Source organism: Gavia stellata, chromosome 1 (assembly GCF_030936135.1).
Source record: "Gavia stellata isolate bGavSte3 chromosome 1, bGavSte3.hap2, whole genome shotgun sequence".
NCBI classification, from domain to species: Eukaryota; Metazoa; Chordata; class Aves; order Gaviiformes; family Gaviidae; genus Gavia; species Gavia stellata.
Window position 1 is genome coordinate 129,739,421 of NC_082594.1, and position 16,154 is coordinate 129,755,574.

General features: G+C 47.3%; 1 protein-coding gene across 1 annotated transcript; it reads right to left on the bottom strand.

Annotated features, from left to right (window-relative positions):
• Nucleotides 1-253: 253 nt before the first annotated feature.
• On the bottom strand, nt 254-2,822 carry LOC104257480 (cytochrome c oxidase copper chaperone). Its single transcript, XM_059823075.1, has 3 exons — nt 2,654-2,822; nt 871-981; nt 254-462 (listed from the first exon to the last, which is right to left on the bottom strand). Exons 1-2 carry the CDS (start codon nt 2,770-2,772, stop codon nt 897-899), a joined length of 204 nt encoding a protein of 67 aa, XP_059679058.1. The 5' UTR covers nt 2,773-2,822; the 3' UTR covers nt 254-462; nt 871-896.
• Nucleotides 2,823-16,154: the final 13,332 nt, after the last annotated feature.

The window sequence follows — 16,154 nt, forward strand, 5'->3', positions numbered from 1 at the left end:
ACGGCACTACAAGCGTCAGCACGACTTTGCTGAAAGCAGTAACAGGGCACTGTTACTAGCACGGTTTCTCCATTTGCATCAGCGGGAAAACCCACCGAGGGCCCATCTGTTCAACTGCAACACCAGAGTAATTAATGTTCTCATGGCGGTGAGTAAGCAGGCCTTTCTCATTCTCTCCATTCCTACAGCACACCGTTTTCAAGGAGGAGGGCACTGGCATTTCTTAAAAAGAGACAGAAGTCAGGACCGCTGGTCATTTTCAGACTTTTATTAAGAGGAAAAAATACATTTTCTATAGCAGCGGTCAAGAGCTAACAGGGGAAAAGCCATAGATGTGACGCACAGGCTATCATTAGACTCTTTATATAAATAGATTCTTTGTTTATATTTGTTCTTTGAAGTAACTTGCAGAAATCATTTATTTTGCAGCTTTCCAGAACACAGTCACACCACAGACATCATCTAGAAGAGAGAGGAAAAACAGCTTCACAAAACATGGATTTCCACTGGATACTGAGGAACAGGCCAACAATCAACAAAAAAGTCCCAGCAACATCCCACAAAAACCAACCCCCACGCTGCCCCAGCATTAGAAACCTAAGTTGAAGTTCAGATCTATTAGAAGGCAACAGAGGCAGAACCGTACTCTACTGCCAAAGAGCTACTCACAAAGGCTGTACGCTGCCAGAAGGCTTCACCACCCTCTCAAGGACAGCAGTACTTCCTCTAGCATCAATGAGGATTATTTTGCCTCCCCTCCTGTACGAAGACACCTTTGCCATGATGAACACTACCCTGGGCCTTCCGGAGACACCAGCTAAGATACCAGGGCACTTCAGAGGTAGAGGTCCTGAAGGCTATTATACTCACCATATCCACAGTCCTGCTCATCTCACTCATATCTTGAAGCCCAGAGCTCTCATACACTCTTTGTGAGCTTCAATTAGGTGCCCACAATTTTCTTCCCCCTTCTCAATGATGCTGCAAAACAAAAATATTTCCAAGGTTCAGCAACAAAATGTTAGCTTACTGTTAGTCAGGGCCACAGGACTGACAAGCTGTTGGGGACAATCAAAAAACCCTATTAGGCTCCAGAGATCTTTTAACGCTGTTTTGGAAAGTATAATACTATCTCAAAAAGGTGCCCAAGCCTGAAGTGGTGCACTTAAAACTTTGATGAGATGCGTAACAGAATGTCCTATTAACAGGCCAGTGTCTATTCTGGGCAAGTCTAGACCGGGATTTGTTATGCAACACAAGGCTGTCGCATCACTTCAAGTATGCTGATCTTGTCAGCAACCAGTTTCAAATCATTCGGTAACGGAAGCAACATCATTTCTCCACTAAGAGACCAATACAGAATAGGTTGACCAGTAAATGACACTTCAGTCCAGCTTCAGTAGGTATTTAGGGAACCTGAAGCAAAAAAAATGTCCAGCTCCTCTTAAAAAGATGATTTACCACATATGGTGACTTTTGAAGTTACTCATCCATCCAAGTGTCTAATACATATTCAAACACTGGTAAGAGCCTGCCATCGTTGGTATAGCACATATACCACAAAAGCAGTTCAGACTTGCTCTCTGATTGACTTGCGGAACGCTTCCTGTCCCCAGAGGTGGGGACTCCACCACGCTGCAGAGCGCAGGTCACAGGTCTGATCAGCCCTCCTCCGCCACATTACACTATTCTTACTGCCAAAGGAAGAAACTACTGAATTGTGAATAACTAAAATATCTTATTTTCCTCATCATTTAAGTTTTATTACATTAAGTATGGACAGGTGTGCTAGCTGCCCACGGCAGCTCTATCTGACCTGGGACTTGCATCCTATCACCCTTTTCTTAGAGGGCCCTGGACTCACCTTCACTCTACCACGTAACTAGGCACACAACCCCTAACTTTGGCAAAAATACAGTGTCCAGTATCATGTCACCTACCGAACGACCTGTACCACCTGTCAGGTAAAAAAAGACAGCTCGGTTGCGAGACAAAAGTAGTTTACTGTCATAGACGAAGCCACTCAATTTTGGGGGTGCGTTTCATGCTATTTGATAGATCCTATAATCGTGACTAGGGCTACAGTTCCAAATGCAGCTATATACATCCTTGTCAAATTTTGCACCTGTGTGAGAAATGTCATCCTCTGAGACCTAAAAACCAAGGTATTTTATTTAAGAGAATAGCATTTACAATCAATTAAACAATAAAAGTGTTACTACCTGCTGGTACTTGTTGTTTCAGTCAGTCAACGGTAGCAAAGATTTGTAAGCAGCATTAAAAGCTAATCTCTGAAACCTGTTTTAAACTAGGGCTATTAGATATTAATCTCTTCATTTCTGATTCATCCTTTTAAGACATTTCCCCCTCCTCCACACCCTCCCTCCTCCCTCTCCCAGCCCTCTCGGATGCTCCAGCACCCTCGCTCCGGGGTGGGCTCACAAAATCACCCCAGCACGTTGCCAAGGGGCAAAAACTCCCAGAAGGCCGCAACGGGCGGGGCAGGGAGGGAAGTCCCCCGGGGCCGGGCCGGGCCGCGCACACAGGCCGGAAGCGGGCGGGCGGGCGGTTAAAACGCCGCAGCCGCCCAACGACAGGCCCAGCCTGCGAAGGGGAATACCCCGGGGCCGCCCGAGGCGGTGGGGGCCCTCACCAGGCGTCCCGCGCTTTCTTGGTCTCGGGGCAGGCGCAGCAGGGCTTCAGCGGCTTCTTCTCTTCTCGCGCCTCCCCCGCGCCCTTGGCGTCGCAGCTGGCGGCAGCAACCGTCGACATGGCGGGCGGCTCCCCGGCGGCCACAGCCTGCGGGGGAGAACGGGGCGAGACAGCCGCGCTCCTCCACCCCAGCGCTCGCGGCCCTGAGGGCTCGGTCGGTTCCGGGTGCCCGGCCCCGCGGCATGCTGGGAGATGTAGTTCGGCAACGCTCCTTCCGCCCGCGCCCCCCCCCGCCTCCGCCCGCGTCCGAATCGCCTCCCCGCGGCGCGTGCGCATGCGCCGCCGAGGGCCGCGCTCTCCCGTTCTCTCGCGTGACAGTGCCGACCGTTGTCCCAGCGCGAGGGTGAGCGGTTATGACGTAAACGGATCCCGATTCCGTAGCAATTAATCGGCGTGTCGAAAGAGGCGTTCCCCAGGAACACCCGATACGTCACAAGCCAGAAAGAAAAGGGAAGAAGGGGCGGCCGGGAGGGTGAAAAATGGCGTCGGCAGCTGAGGGGAGCTGCTGAGGGGAGCTGCCGAGGGCCGCAGCTTAGCAAGAATCACACAGAATCACTACGGTTGGAAAAGACCTGTAAGATCATCAAGTCCAACCTTAAAAAAAAAAAAACAAAAAACCAAAAAAACCACACAACAACAAACCACAACACACCAAAAACCAGCCCACCCAACACCACACAGCACCATGTCCATCAAGCTACATCCCACAATGCCACATCCACACGCTCCTGGAATACCTCCAGGGATGGTGACTCCACCACCTCCCTGGGCAGTCTGTTCCAATGTTTCACCACTCTCTCAGTAAAGAACTTTTTCCTAATATCCAGCCTAAACCTCCCCTGGCACAACTTGAGGCCATTTCCTCTCGTTCTATCACTAGTCACTTGGGAGAAGAGACCAACACCCACCTCTCTGCAACCTCCTTTCAGGTAATTGTAGAGAGCGATGAGGTCTCCCCTCAGCCTCCTCTTCTCCAGACTGAACAACCCCAGCTCCCTCAGCCACTCCTCATCAGACTTGTGCTCCAGACCCCTCACCAGCTTCGTCGCCCTTCTCTGGACATGATCCAGCACCTCCATGTCCTTCTTGTAGTGAGGGGCCCAAAACTGAACACAGTATTCGAGGTGCGGCCTCACCAGCGCCGAGTACAGAGGCACGATCACCTCCCTGCTCCTGCTGCCCACACCATTTCTGATACAAGCCAGGATGCCGCAATGGGCAGGATTTCAGCTCTGCCGGAGCCAGGCTCCGTGATCAGAAAGCTGTAGCCAGCTAAAGATCTTTTTTCCTACTTAAGCAGTGGGGAAAATGGGGGCTCAGTTCTTTTATCGTCATTGTGCACCAAAAACTGGAGATCTGTGGGAGCGAAGAACATAGGGCTGTTCAGGTACTGCACATGCAACCGTAGCCATCATCGTCAGCAACAAGAATTGTTGGTGTTTGAAGGCTGGGGGCCAGCCTGCCTGGGCCCTGCCGTCGGCAATAAGATGCAGAAAAAGATAATTGCCATTAAAGCACAGTTAAGACATTTCCATACTGATGGCACCAATTTGGAGTACAGTGCAGAGGGGACCACAGCCTCGCCTCTTCTGACATTACACTGTGTGTAACGATTGACTGTTAACTTGGTGCTTTTTGTTTTCCATTTGTCCTCTGCCTGCTGACAGTGGCAAAAGAATTATATTAGAGTACTGTCAGAACGAACAGATTCGTCTACCGGTCAAAGAGGAATGGCTGAGGGCAGGCTGCTGAGCTCAGACTGCTGGAAAACTGTCAGATCTAGTACCCGGGAAAGGAGATTCGGTGAAAATCTCAGAGCTTCTGAAAGAATGAAAAAAGACCCTCCCTCAATCTATAATGTCACTTCGCAGTTTGGTGCCACACGTCAGAGTACAAGGACTACAGATGACACTGGACATTTACAGCTCTGGGTTTAGAGGGCTGCCCAGTTGCCATGGGGTTCCAAATTATTCTCCCTCTACAGCCCCTTATCAGAATTAAAGAACATACAGCAGGGACTCATGAAGCCGCTGGCTTCTTGCATCTTCAGTTTCAGCCCACTAAAAGAATGGTTGTCCAAAAAAAAATACTTGCCTGTTAGAAAGACTGAAATGGATAGACTTTTCAAGCAACCTCAAAAATATATTTACATTAATTGTTACTGTTAGGTAGGGTAAGCCCCTATCAATGTCAGCTGAAAGTAACAGTCTGGGGTAGTCTGGGGTTTTCCAGATTTCTCACACTTCTAATATACATGATAGTAAATTTAGCTGTGGAAAATCTGCGGTTAAACAGAGCCGAAGGTGTTTTGATATTTTCCACGTAGTGCCTATTCTAGGAACCACTAACCCTTTACCATCTTGAAAAAAGAAACCTGTTTGATATTGGTCTAGAGAAATATTTTTGTCTTTGACTTAGTAGACAGCCACTGCTCCAGCAGCCCAGTCAACCATACACTGTGTTTGATTGTCAGAGAAGTTGTCTGCGGTTTTGGTCAACGCTTAGATACCCAGGGGGAAAGAAAGGACTTCAAACCTCTGATCAAGACGACTTGTCAGGGCCCTGTTGCCTATTATATTAACTGCCCGAGTACAGGATAGAGTTTTTCTTTCTGATCAGTGTTGCAGACCTGCAACTACCAAATACTATCAGTTCAGCAGTGTGACCTGACCGAGGATGAATGCTGGATAGAAGGACCTTTGCTCTGGGCCAATACAACGGAACAGACTCTAAGGTGATTAACTACATCCCCTCTAAGCTTCAAACTCCATTTTTAGGTGAAGGCAAGTGGTTCACTGGGCTAAAATAACCTCAAGTTATGGGCAAGTCCCTTTCCCAGGCTGAAGAGGCAAATCCCCATGTTTCAGGACTATGGCATGAATACTGTGTGCAGGGATGCTATACCACAGGACTGAACCATCCCCTCCTGGGAGATCACCACAGAAGGCTGTATGGAGAGAGTCTCCTTCCATACTGGCAAGCAAGCCCTTAAAGAAACAAGAGTAGAATCACGATTACTTTTAAGGCCTTTCTGTCTCTCTGAATGCCCTACGAGCTAATACTGCAACAGAACATCTCTTGCCAGAAATTCGGCCAAATCTTCAGAGCGTCAGAGGCTGGAGGTGGAAGGTAGCTTGCAAGACTGCAGCCACTTTCCACGTTAGAACTGCCATCTCTGACATTGCAGGACTCTGCCCACAGCATCCCAGAAATTCTGGGGTCTCATGCTGGGACCAGGACTCTATGGCCCAGCCCTCCACAGTAAAGCAGACAGCGACCCTCCTACAACAACAGGCGGAGCAGAAACTCTTGTCCCAATCAAAATTTGCAGCAAAACTAATTTCAAGAATTGCCACCACTGCTTGCTTGTGCTAAGAAACCAATGTTTTTATGGGACAGGCGAGACACCGTTTCCAGTGATGAATGACTTTTCCAGTGAAGTCTGGGTGTTCGTGCAGGAGAAAAAAAAAAATACATCAGTGCTTGTTTTTGCTATAAGCTTAAAGGATATTTATGTCTTTCTCACAATTTTTTTTCCTGCACATCCCTCCCCAGTTTGTGCTAAGATTATGACTATCATCACTTTCATGTCATGTCTCTTCTTTTCACTGCCCACTGAAAGCATATCCAAACATATTAGTAAAGATTATGAATTTGCCATGCAACACTGCAAAAGCAAATTCAGCAAATTCAGTATGCAGTCTCCCTGGTAACATGGCGAAAGAAGGAAACTGGCATTTCGTACCATGCCACAAAGTAACCTGCCTGTTCCGCATGCGTTGGAGGCAAGAACAACTGAGCCTTTGGACACGTGGTAGCTTTCCACATTGCAGGTGTGCAGCAGCTGATGTTGGATATACATTTCAAGCCTGGTCAGGCTTACTTCAGTGTTTGCTGGGATGCCTTGATCAGCTGCTCCCCTTTGCGGAGGGAACACCCATGAAAATTCAAGCATTCTGGAATAGATCCCATTGCGCAGGCTGGTGGGAAGGAAAAGCCAGGTTTGCACTGAAATGGCTGCATGTGCTACTGACACAACAGAAGAGCACAGCTGAAAAGGACAAGTGTGTATTGTCTGACAGTCTATACGCTTCATAACTCAGAAAATCCCAACCTGCATTTGGAAAATAACATCACTAATCCTCCAAAAGACATGACTCTGCAAAGGTCTTTCCCTCCACTGCAGTCAGACCTCTCTGTTTTCAGTCAAAAATCAGAAAAAAATAGCCCAGGTTTAAAAGTGATTAGGCACGAAGAAGATAAACACTAGTCACCCAGGGGGAAGTTTTGCTATCCTCAGATATTTTTTTTCCTCCACTGCAGAGTTAACAGAGACAGCTGCCTATATAGTTCTTTCCAAATAGGAAACCTCTTTCATTCTCAGTTCTCCTGACTTGAAAGAGTAAGACTTTCAAACTTCTGCATAACCCCTATATGAATTGTCAGAACTGATCAGAATGTGACCCCAAGCAATCTGACAGCTGAGCCACTGTTAATATATAGCGTCACATGCATGCATGGATGATCTCCGTTTAGTCACCCCACAAAAATCAAATGCTGCCTAAGGTCTGTACTTATGCATTACAGGAAATCTTGCTCAGAACCCAAGTCCACTTGCCTGTGTATTGAAGAAAAATGCCTCACTGTAGTTCCATAAAATACTCCATAATACAAACTTATAACCTTGATCAGTTCTGCTGCAAAACAGGCAGTGTTTCTGAACAACTCTGATGAATGGTGTTAATATGTCAATCAGATGAGAAGCAGCAACACACTAAGTCCACTTCTTTTCCACTGCGCACATTCCAGTCGTCCTTTTTTTCCCCCTAAGCATTGCTGCTATTAAGAATTTTATTCTGCGTGGTGGCAAGCCGTTTTGATGTCTCTGTCGGTAGCAAATCTGGCTTGTTTGAATCTATCCAAGCCTCTCTTGATCATGTTTTATGAAACGTGAAGCTCCACTATAGCAAATAGTTTAACATTCACAACAAACTGCGGGAGCTAATCGGAAGCCTAGAAGGAATCATTAGTATTTACAAATACATGAGTCATTCCATTTTTGAGATGTCACTGATTGCAGCTGCACACTTCTATGTACTCACATCCCAGCAGCTCACTCCTTTTAAATACTGCATCAAGACATATGCTGTACAGTGCTGCAAGGTGCTTGTAAAAGAGTCTGCAACATTACATATCTTCTGAATCCATTTAGAATCCCCACAGCTGTTACTCGCAAAGTTACAAAATAACGTAGAAAATTCAGTCACCCTTAAGCCATTTATTTCACATCAGTGGTCAAGCTAGACTTTGACTTTCATCACTTAATTCTCTTGCACTTATTTTCTTCTGCTTTTCTTATCGTTGATCCAGAAGAAGAATTTCTAAGTGAGTCCAATGGGCATTATTGGCACTTTTTGAAAGATCTTTTAAGCGTTAGGGCCTCTCCATATGGAGGTGGAAGGATTCTCAAGAGAGCCTATTTACACTGACATCTTCCTAAACACATTATGTATCTGGAGTACAATTATTTTTGACAAAGTGACACAGGAACACAAGTCATCTACATGGCAGAAAATTTCATCTAAACCTTCAGCTCAAGCCCATATCCTGACTATTTTGCCCTGGTTTTCAATATGCTGTACAGTATGCTGTGCAGTATTTTCTCCAAGTACTGAGTGTCTTGTGTTGGTACTTACTCAGTGTAACAAACACTAAATTTTACTCAATGTCTCCTGTCTGGACTGGCACATCATTAACTTCAACTACTCCAGCCCCTTATTCAAAACCCAGAATGGATTCTCGCAGGTCTGATTCTCCTAGGGGTCCATCCAAAGACTAACTCAGGATCAAAGCGGGGATGTTTCCAGATCAACGTGCTAGATGCTGAGTTCCTATCGTGCTTTCACAGTTGATATGTCAAGACACCAGCAACATGCTCTAGATCCTGTACTGTGTTCTGTTCAGTCTCCACCATTTGAGATTGGGAAGTGATGTGGGAAGGGCTCTGTGGGTTCAGGCAAAGACAGACAGGAAAGATAGGGGAACTTTCAAGACTGAAGAGAGCACAGGCTTTGTTTTCTTACATGAAGGAAGCGATACTTACGCATCCTTCCCCAATCCTTGAAAGGGCTCTGTTCAACCCCCATCCGATTCTAGCTTTTTTTCTTCCCATGGCCTGAGTGTCCTGTCACTGCTGTCTCACTCTTATTTCTGGTAGGCCTCCCCGGGGCCCTTGGATGTGTGCCAGCCCTCAGCTGACCTCCGTCCAGCGACTGCAATTAAAGGATGATAGGTAAATATTTTTTTGGAAAGGTTTAATAGACAGGATTAAGATCATGCTGCACTAATTGTTTAAGAAGAATTAAGAGTGTAGCGTATGGAAGAGCTATACTGTATTACAATAAGAAGCTGAAATGAGACTCCATAGTCCTTCTGTCCAGCTGTTTATTTTCCATGAAGAGAGTGGCTAAAATGGTCACGGAAAATCAAGAGTCCCTGATGCTCCCCCTTCAGGTCAGGCAAGCACAGACATTCACTCCCTGGAAAAGTTTTCCAACTAGTTGGAAGCCAGACTTGACCAGGCACCTTGACAAACAATAGGAGAAAGACCAAGGAGAGCAGAAATGCTGCAGAGGTCAGCAAGGTACTCCATTTCATATTTTTTTGACGTATCAGATAAATACATACTACATGGCTCTCTGTCTGCTGAACTGTTAAGCTACCCTGTGCTACTATGGGCTTTAGTAAAACCATCCATCAAGCAGCCAGTAAAAATCTAGGTACTGAACTCCCAAGCTTCTGGGTAGAGAGATCTCCTTGGCTCAAGGAGACAACCTTCTCTCTACAGCCCCGGACATTCTTAGGGAGTCACCACCCCTCTTAGTCATGCCAGCCCCCTGCCAAGTCTGGGGGAGAGCAGAGTCAGGAAGCATGATCGACTGGCCAGGCCAGGATGGTCGTGGCTGGTGACAGCATCCTCCCTGCATCCCTGCAGGCTGAACAGGCACCACCAGCCAATTGTTAGGGAGAGCAGGACTTCAGCAGGGCCTCTCCTCAGGTTTGACTGGGTAAAATGGGGCAATTCACATCTATCCCATCCAGACTATTAACAGGTTCAAATGGTTTTTAGGATGGCCCTTTTAAAGAAAGAACTGTCCTCTCGCAGCTTAGCATGGAGCTGACAGAAATGGGTATCACCAGAACTCAGTGGTGGCTGGAACCCCTTCCACTCCCTGAAACATCTCCCATCCCTTCTCAAGCTCATTCTAGTTACAGCTGCCTCTTGCCTGCCTTCCCTCCCTCCCTGCGCTTGGACTCCCTTTTCCCAGTCAGTGGGTTTTCTCTCTTCCCCTCAGCTCAACAGGCAGCTACCAGCAAATACAGTTGTTAATTTATTTGCTTTTTAAATAGACAAACCGATGATAAGGCAGGAGCCAAACCCTCATGAAAAGCAGATATGGAATCTGATCACAACCCAGCTATAAGCACATTTCTCATCAGGTTTCCAGAAGCAAGAAGTAACTGGATTGTTTTGAAGATACAAGCTCATCCCAACTTCTAAGCCAGAAATATGGGACGAAATCCTGTCTGTTAAGTCAATGTAATATTCCCCTTCCATCACATTGTTCCTCTGGCTGTTCTCTTACCTCTTGTGCTCTGACTGGGATGTAGCACCTCCTCTACAGATTTAACCACTGATTGGGGCAGCAAGGAACAGAGGGAATCTAAGGTTTAATTTTGAAAAAAAAAGTCTTAATGCACTGGAGCTTGAAAGCTGCAAGCTAACATGTTGGCATTGCCATTCATTCATCTGAGTATGGCATGGAAGGAGTGAGAAGACTAGGAATTCACTAGTTCCCTAAGGAGTTAAATCCAAGATCCTTTTCCTACTGAGGTGAGACAACGACATTACTGACTTCAGCCCAGCAAATCATCCAAATGTTGTCCCTGTTCATTAAGAATCTCATCCAAAGCTCATCCAAGTGAAATTAAGTGTATGAATGTCCTTCAGAGGATGCCTGAAGTATTGGTAAACTTGGGGGTTTATCACAAATTGGACTTCTTTGAATCATGGGCAGAAAATGTCCTTAATTCCACCTTCCTTTTTTTTTTTTTTTTAAGTGCTAATCAAAACCATTACGGTTTCAGCAGGCTTTGATATGAATCCTTTAAACTGCGATCACAAAGTACTACAACTTCATTTTCTTTCAACTTTGACTTTTTAGGCTATCCTCATCTGCAGATTACTTTTAGCACAGGAAACGTGCCAACAGTCATACTGAAAAAAGATAAGCAAGAGAGAACAGGTCTCCTACAAAGACTTTCATCTGTTTTTTTCCGTTTCAGTAGCTGTATCTCAAGATGCCTCTCTTAGTAGACCTCTTAGTAAAAACGGCACGAAGAAACCAAAGACTTCACCTTGGCAAAGCTCTGTTTACCACAATGAGTACTCCAAGGCCATTTTTACAAAAGATGTCACAAGTGAGTTATTCCACAATGCGTATAATGCCTTACTACAGCCAAAAGCCAGCAGAGAGACAAGGCCTAGATCCACGAAACATCAGATTTCACCGCATCTGTCTTCTCACATCTTTTCGAGACTTACCTCTGCTTCCTCCCAGGAATAGCGACCACATCTTCCTCCTCTTTTCCTCACTCTCCTTTCACCATCTCTTCTGATGGGCTGGGAGGAAGGCCTTTTCTCCTGGATTAAAAACCTAGCAACTGCATTGAATGCAGCCTTATGCTGCTGCTTTCCTGCTCCTTCTGAATTACACATCTGGAAAGAGGTGTTCATTATACACAGTTAGTAAACCATGTGGAGATCGGACAGCGAATGGAAATTAGGGCTTACCTTGGATGGGTCCAAGGGCCAAACTCATTTTATATCATGTCACATTTAATAGAAGTGGTGAAATGGCACCATCAAGGTTAGACTGTGATGGACCATACATAGAGAAATTGTGACATCCTGTGGCAAGAATGGGAAATGGCATGCTAACAGTTACTAATTTTAAATAGATTACTTAAAATTTGGCATTTCCTGCCATCAAAGTCTCAACAGTGCTTTTAATGCTATAACTTTGTTGCCTGTAACTTAAGATTTTTTTTTAATAACTAGAAAAAAGCTGCCATGAAGCATCACATGCACCCAGCACCCCAACAGTGCTGTCATTTGACAACTGCTAACAAACAGAGAGCAGAAGAGGACCATCCACATAATTAAGCTTAGAGCCAGATGGACGACATCTTGCCAGGGGTTTCATAGATCCTCGTGAATTGCAGGGGAAAAGTCACATTCAAGAAACCCAGTTCCCTCCCAAGCTTTGGAGGACAGAAGGAAAACAGAGCAGAGAGACTCATCATCTGTTTAGCTCAACTTTGTTGGTTCTCCTCACCAGTCCTGCCTTTCCACACCCTACCCCACTTTTTCAGCTCCTCATGTAGGTCTCCCATTTTCTAGTCATTTTCTGTCTCTCCCTCCTCCCGCTCTATCACCGTGCTCTCCTACTAGTTTTTCTTTGCTCGGCCAGCCAAGTTTCTCCTCTAAAACCACACTTTCATGTCCAATCTCTTTGTCCAGCTACTACTCTGCTCTCAACTAATGCCTAATCCTACCCATCTTGTCTAAGTTTTCCACTACTTTTTGTCTGATTTTACAGTTCAAACACATCAGCAAGTCATCACAGCATAACAAGTCCATCAACAGAGTAGCAGTAATTCATCCTGCAGCAAATTACACTGTCTTACCTCAAGGTTAATGTGAGGTGAAATGCATTTGGCTCAGCCTCTTTCACAGACAGCTAAACTACTGCACTTTACCACAATTTTGCAACATGGTAAGCACCGGCACAGAGTTAGTCCACTCAGTCACTGCACAGTAACTCTCAAAGGTGTGGACAGTTTACTCATCCATCTGAGCACCTGATGTCCCCTCAGAGCCAAGTGGCTATAAAAAAAATCATCAGATAGACAGCACCCCAGCTCAGCTACAGAGTCTTGTTCTGGAAAAGCTATTTCTGAAAAAAACCCAACAAACCAACCCAAAAAATCATGCTATGGCCCGCAGCTCTGAGGAGAAATCCCATCAGTCAAGTTCTTTGAAAACTGTACCTAAGAAACAGGCATCTTTTTTGATTGCTTACTGTTTAGTTGCCTTCAGCTCACTTTCACCAGAGTGACAGTATGCGTCCTTGACGTGGACAGACCTGCCAGATAAGCTTTGAGTCCGTTTTCCAAAGTGCTGGTCAGAGACTAGGTTGCCAGAATTTACTGCCTGGGATCAAACATTTTCTCAGAGCCTTTCGTGTTTTGGGATCTTTTCCTTTGGAAATGGCTGATCTGCATTAAAAACAAACAAAAAAAAAGAAGACTGATTCAGACCAAACCTCACCGCTTCGCCATTTGCAGTGTATTCCACAGCACACACCAGCGTGCCAGGGGTGCTGGCCAGGTTTCACTCCAGCTGCAGGTCCATAGGAGTATGAAGACTTCAGGCAAAGAACATTCAAGATAGTAATAATCAACATATCTTTCAACACTTGCAAGGCTGTTCACTGCCCACATCTGTAATTCACAGAGATTTCTCAGAAACATTAGTTAAAAATAAGCCAGTAGTTCACACACACATCCCCCCCCAATCTAATCTAAGCAAGCTCCATAAACCTGAACCTTGAGCTTTTTAGCTCAGCCACATATACCTGTCACCTCCTGTGAGTGAGTACTAGTCTTCAGGCAGCTATGCAGTGACCTGAAAACTTCTATTTTCTGACAGGTTAGTTTTCAGCCCCATCAGTCTCCTGAGATTGTTTGCCACATGGTCTTTCAGCTGCCAACACCAACAGATCAGAAGCAGTGGGGCCAGGCAGCTCATGGTGAACAAAGAAGTTGTTGGCAATATCTTACATTTAGACCAATTTAATGTGGTTAAAGTTAATGGTGGGACTGCACCTTTTCGATCTTCCACAACTCCAGAGTACTCATCTGTTAGGCTATGTCCTGGGTTTTTGTTGTACTCCGTCAACAACTCATGTAACTGTTCCATTGCTCCTTCCCTACCTGGTTTCCATCTGGTTCCTTTCCTCATCAGAAAAACAGAAGTCCAGACCACCTGTATCCAGTCATCTCTGAAAACCTTAAAGTGGAAAAACTGAGAGGGTGGAGCTGACAAAGAATAATTTTTTGGCCAACATATAGTTTACACGCCTCGCTACCTCAAGGCAGATGTCCAGCATGGAAAAATTTCAGCATGGAAATTATGAAGTTCTAATGAAATGAGACACAAAAAAGGAAAACTGAACTCAATCATGAGAAATGTTGGTCAACTCTATTAACAAGTGACCTTCGCCACCCCTGTCAATAATTATAATAAGGTATCACTTTGTAAAGCTCTTTAGTAAAATGAGGGCCTTTACAGCCTGCTGGGTATCTTTAGGGCATAGATCAAGCCATTGTGGAAAGTAACATCCTACAGACGTCAGTCAGCAACAAAGCTATGACAGCATTTCTTAGTTCAGACCTATTTAGATAAAATACCCTTAGAAAGAAGTTGTTGCTTCAAACAAGTGACGGGCCTTTAAGAAAGTAAACCAGCATTCAAAGTTGAATAAAATGTCTACGTGTACATTGGCAGAGCCGAGGAACTTGGAACCGTGGTCCTAATATTGCTCTCCTGTGATGAACCACTGAGGAGCCAAAATTTTATGTCAGATGTGGCAAGCTGTGAGGAATTCCTTGATATACACAGTTTTATACACAAAATAACTAACGTGAGGGACCTGCTTCAAGATCATAGGCAGAGGAAAGGGCCCATTTGCAATTCTGCTGCTTTTTGTGTCCTATACCACAAGCCTTGGCAGCATTGCCTCCAAATCTCTTTAGGCTGACAAAAGCATTGGCCTTTCCTGCTTAACAGCATGAAGAAGCTTCCAACTTCATTCCTCATAGAAGAGGAAGGCCTCCTCCTTGCAAAAACAGCAACGCATCTTAATAACAGCGTAGTGTTTATTTGCAATGCTTTGTGCAGTTCTCTCCAGATGCTTTACAAATGCAAAAATACCTGCAGCCCTTCTGGGAGGTAGATACCATGCTATTTTCGCCACTTTATGGCAGCAGAAGTCCTAAGTAGTAACAAGCAGAGCCAGGAATAAGAATATCCAGGCTTGAATCCAGTCCCCCACTGTCATTGCTAAACCAGTTTTCTTAAGCACTGAGGGTCCAAGGGAACTGGAGAGCATCACATACAACAACTTGAACAAGAGCTGTTGAAAAGCAGAAACTCCTAGGCCCTGTCCCCCCACCCCGGTCGATCATTCCCTGACCTCCTCAGACTACACAAGCCTCCCCTACGCCTGTTCCACAGCGCAGCGCACAGCACGGGCTCTCCGCGGCTCCTCGCTCGGCAGTGAGGGGGTCACCAGCAGGGAAGGGAGCGAAGCTGACCCCGAGGCTGCCCGGTGCACGGGGCCCAGCAGCGGGGAACGATGAAAAGACCTGCGTCCCCACCTTCCACACCGGAGCAGGCGAGCGCTGGGCCGCCTCACCCCCTCAGCTTCCCGCCCACGCTACCGCCGCTAGCCCTCAGGCTCCCTCTGCGGCGGCACAAAATGGAGGCGGGCGGGCCGGCCTCGCCGCCTCACAGGCCTTAAGGCTCTCCGGAAAGCTGGGCCCGCGGGGCAGAGGCAACCCCCGGCCACGGGGATTTGGAGGAAGCAGCAGCAGCACGCCGGGAAGCGGAGGGGGAAAGCTGGAGGGCCGACGCTGCCCCCGGGCAAAGACCCGAGATGCCGCCGGACCCTCGGGGAAGGTGAGCGCCTCGCCCGCGCAGTAACGGCCCGCCGTGGGGGGCGTGGCATACCTCGGCCCCGCCCGCCGACGGTCGCCATGGGAACGGCAGCCGGAGGCGCCATGAGCCGTACGGTGACCGGTGCGGTGCTGGCCCCTTTCCTCGAGGACGGCCGCCGCGGCCAAACGGCTCCCGGCCGGACCTTCGACCGCTCCTACGGTACCGGGCCTGGCCGGGAGGGGCAGCGTCCTCCCCGCGCCCTCTGCCCCGCCTGCAGCCCCCGGGGCGGGGGGACTGGTGCGGCCAGGCCCGACACCCTCCGCGGGGAGGGAGGCCGCGTCCAGCGGGGCCGGCCGGGCCCGGAGCTGGGGGGGGGCGGCGTGCGGGTCGTTAAGCGGTTGGGCTGCCACCCCCGGGTCTCTCCCTCCGGCCGAAGGGCACAGGCAGGCACCCCCAGCCGCCGTGCAAGACGAGGTGCGTGGCCGGAGCTGGGCGAGAGGCTGTCACTGGGCGACCGGTGACTTGCTAGGCCGGGAAAGCAGGTTTGGAGCCGGGAAGATGGGTGCCGCCCCAGGAGCCGGCCAGAGCCACTTAATGGTAAAGCCTTAGGGTCGGCAGCAGTAACGGAGTCATCAGGAGCGAGGAGAGGCTTGGGACT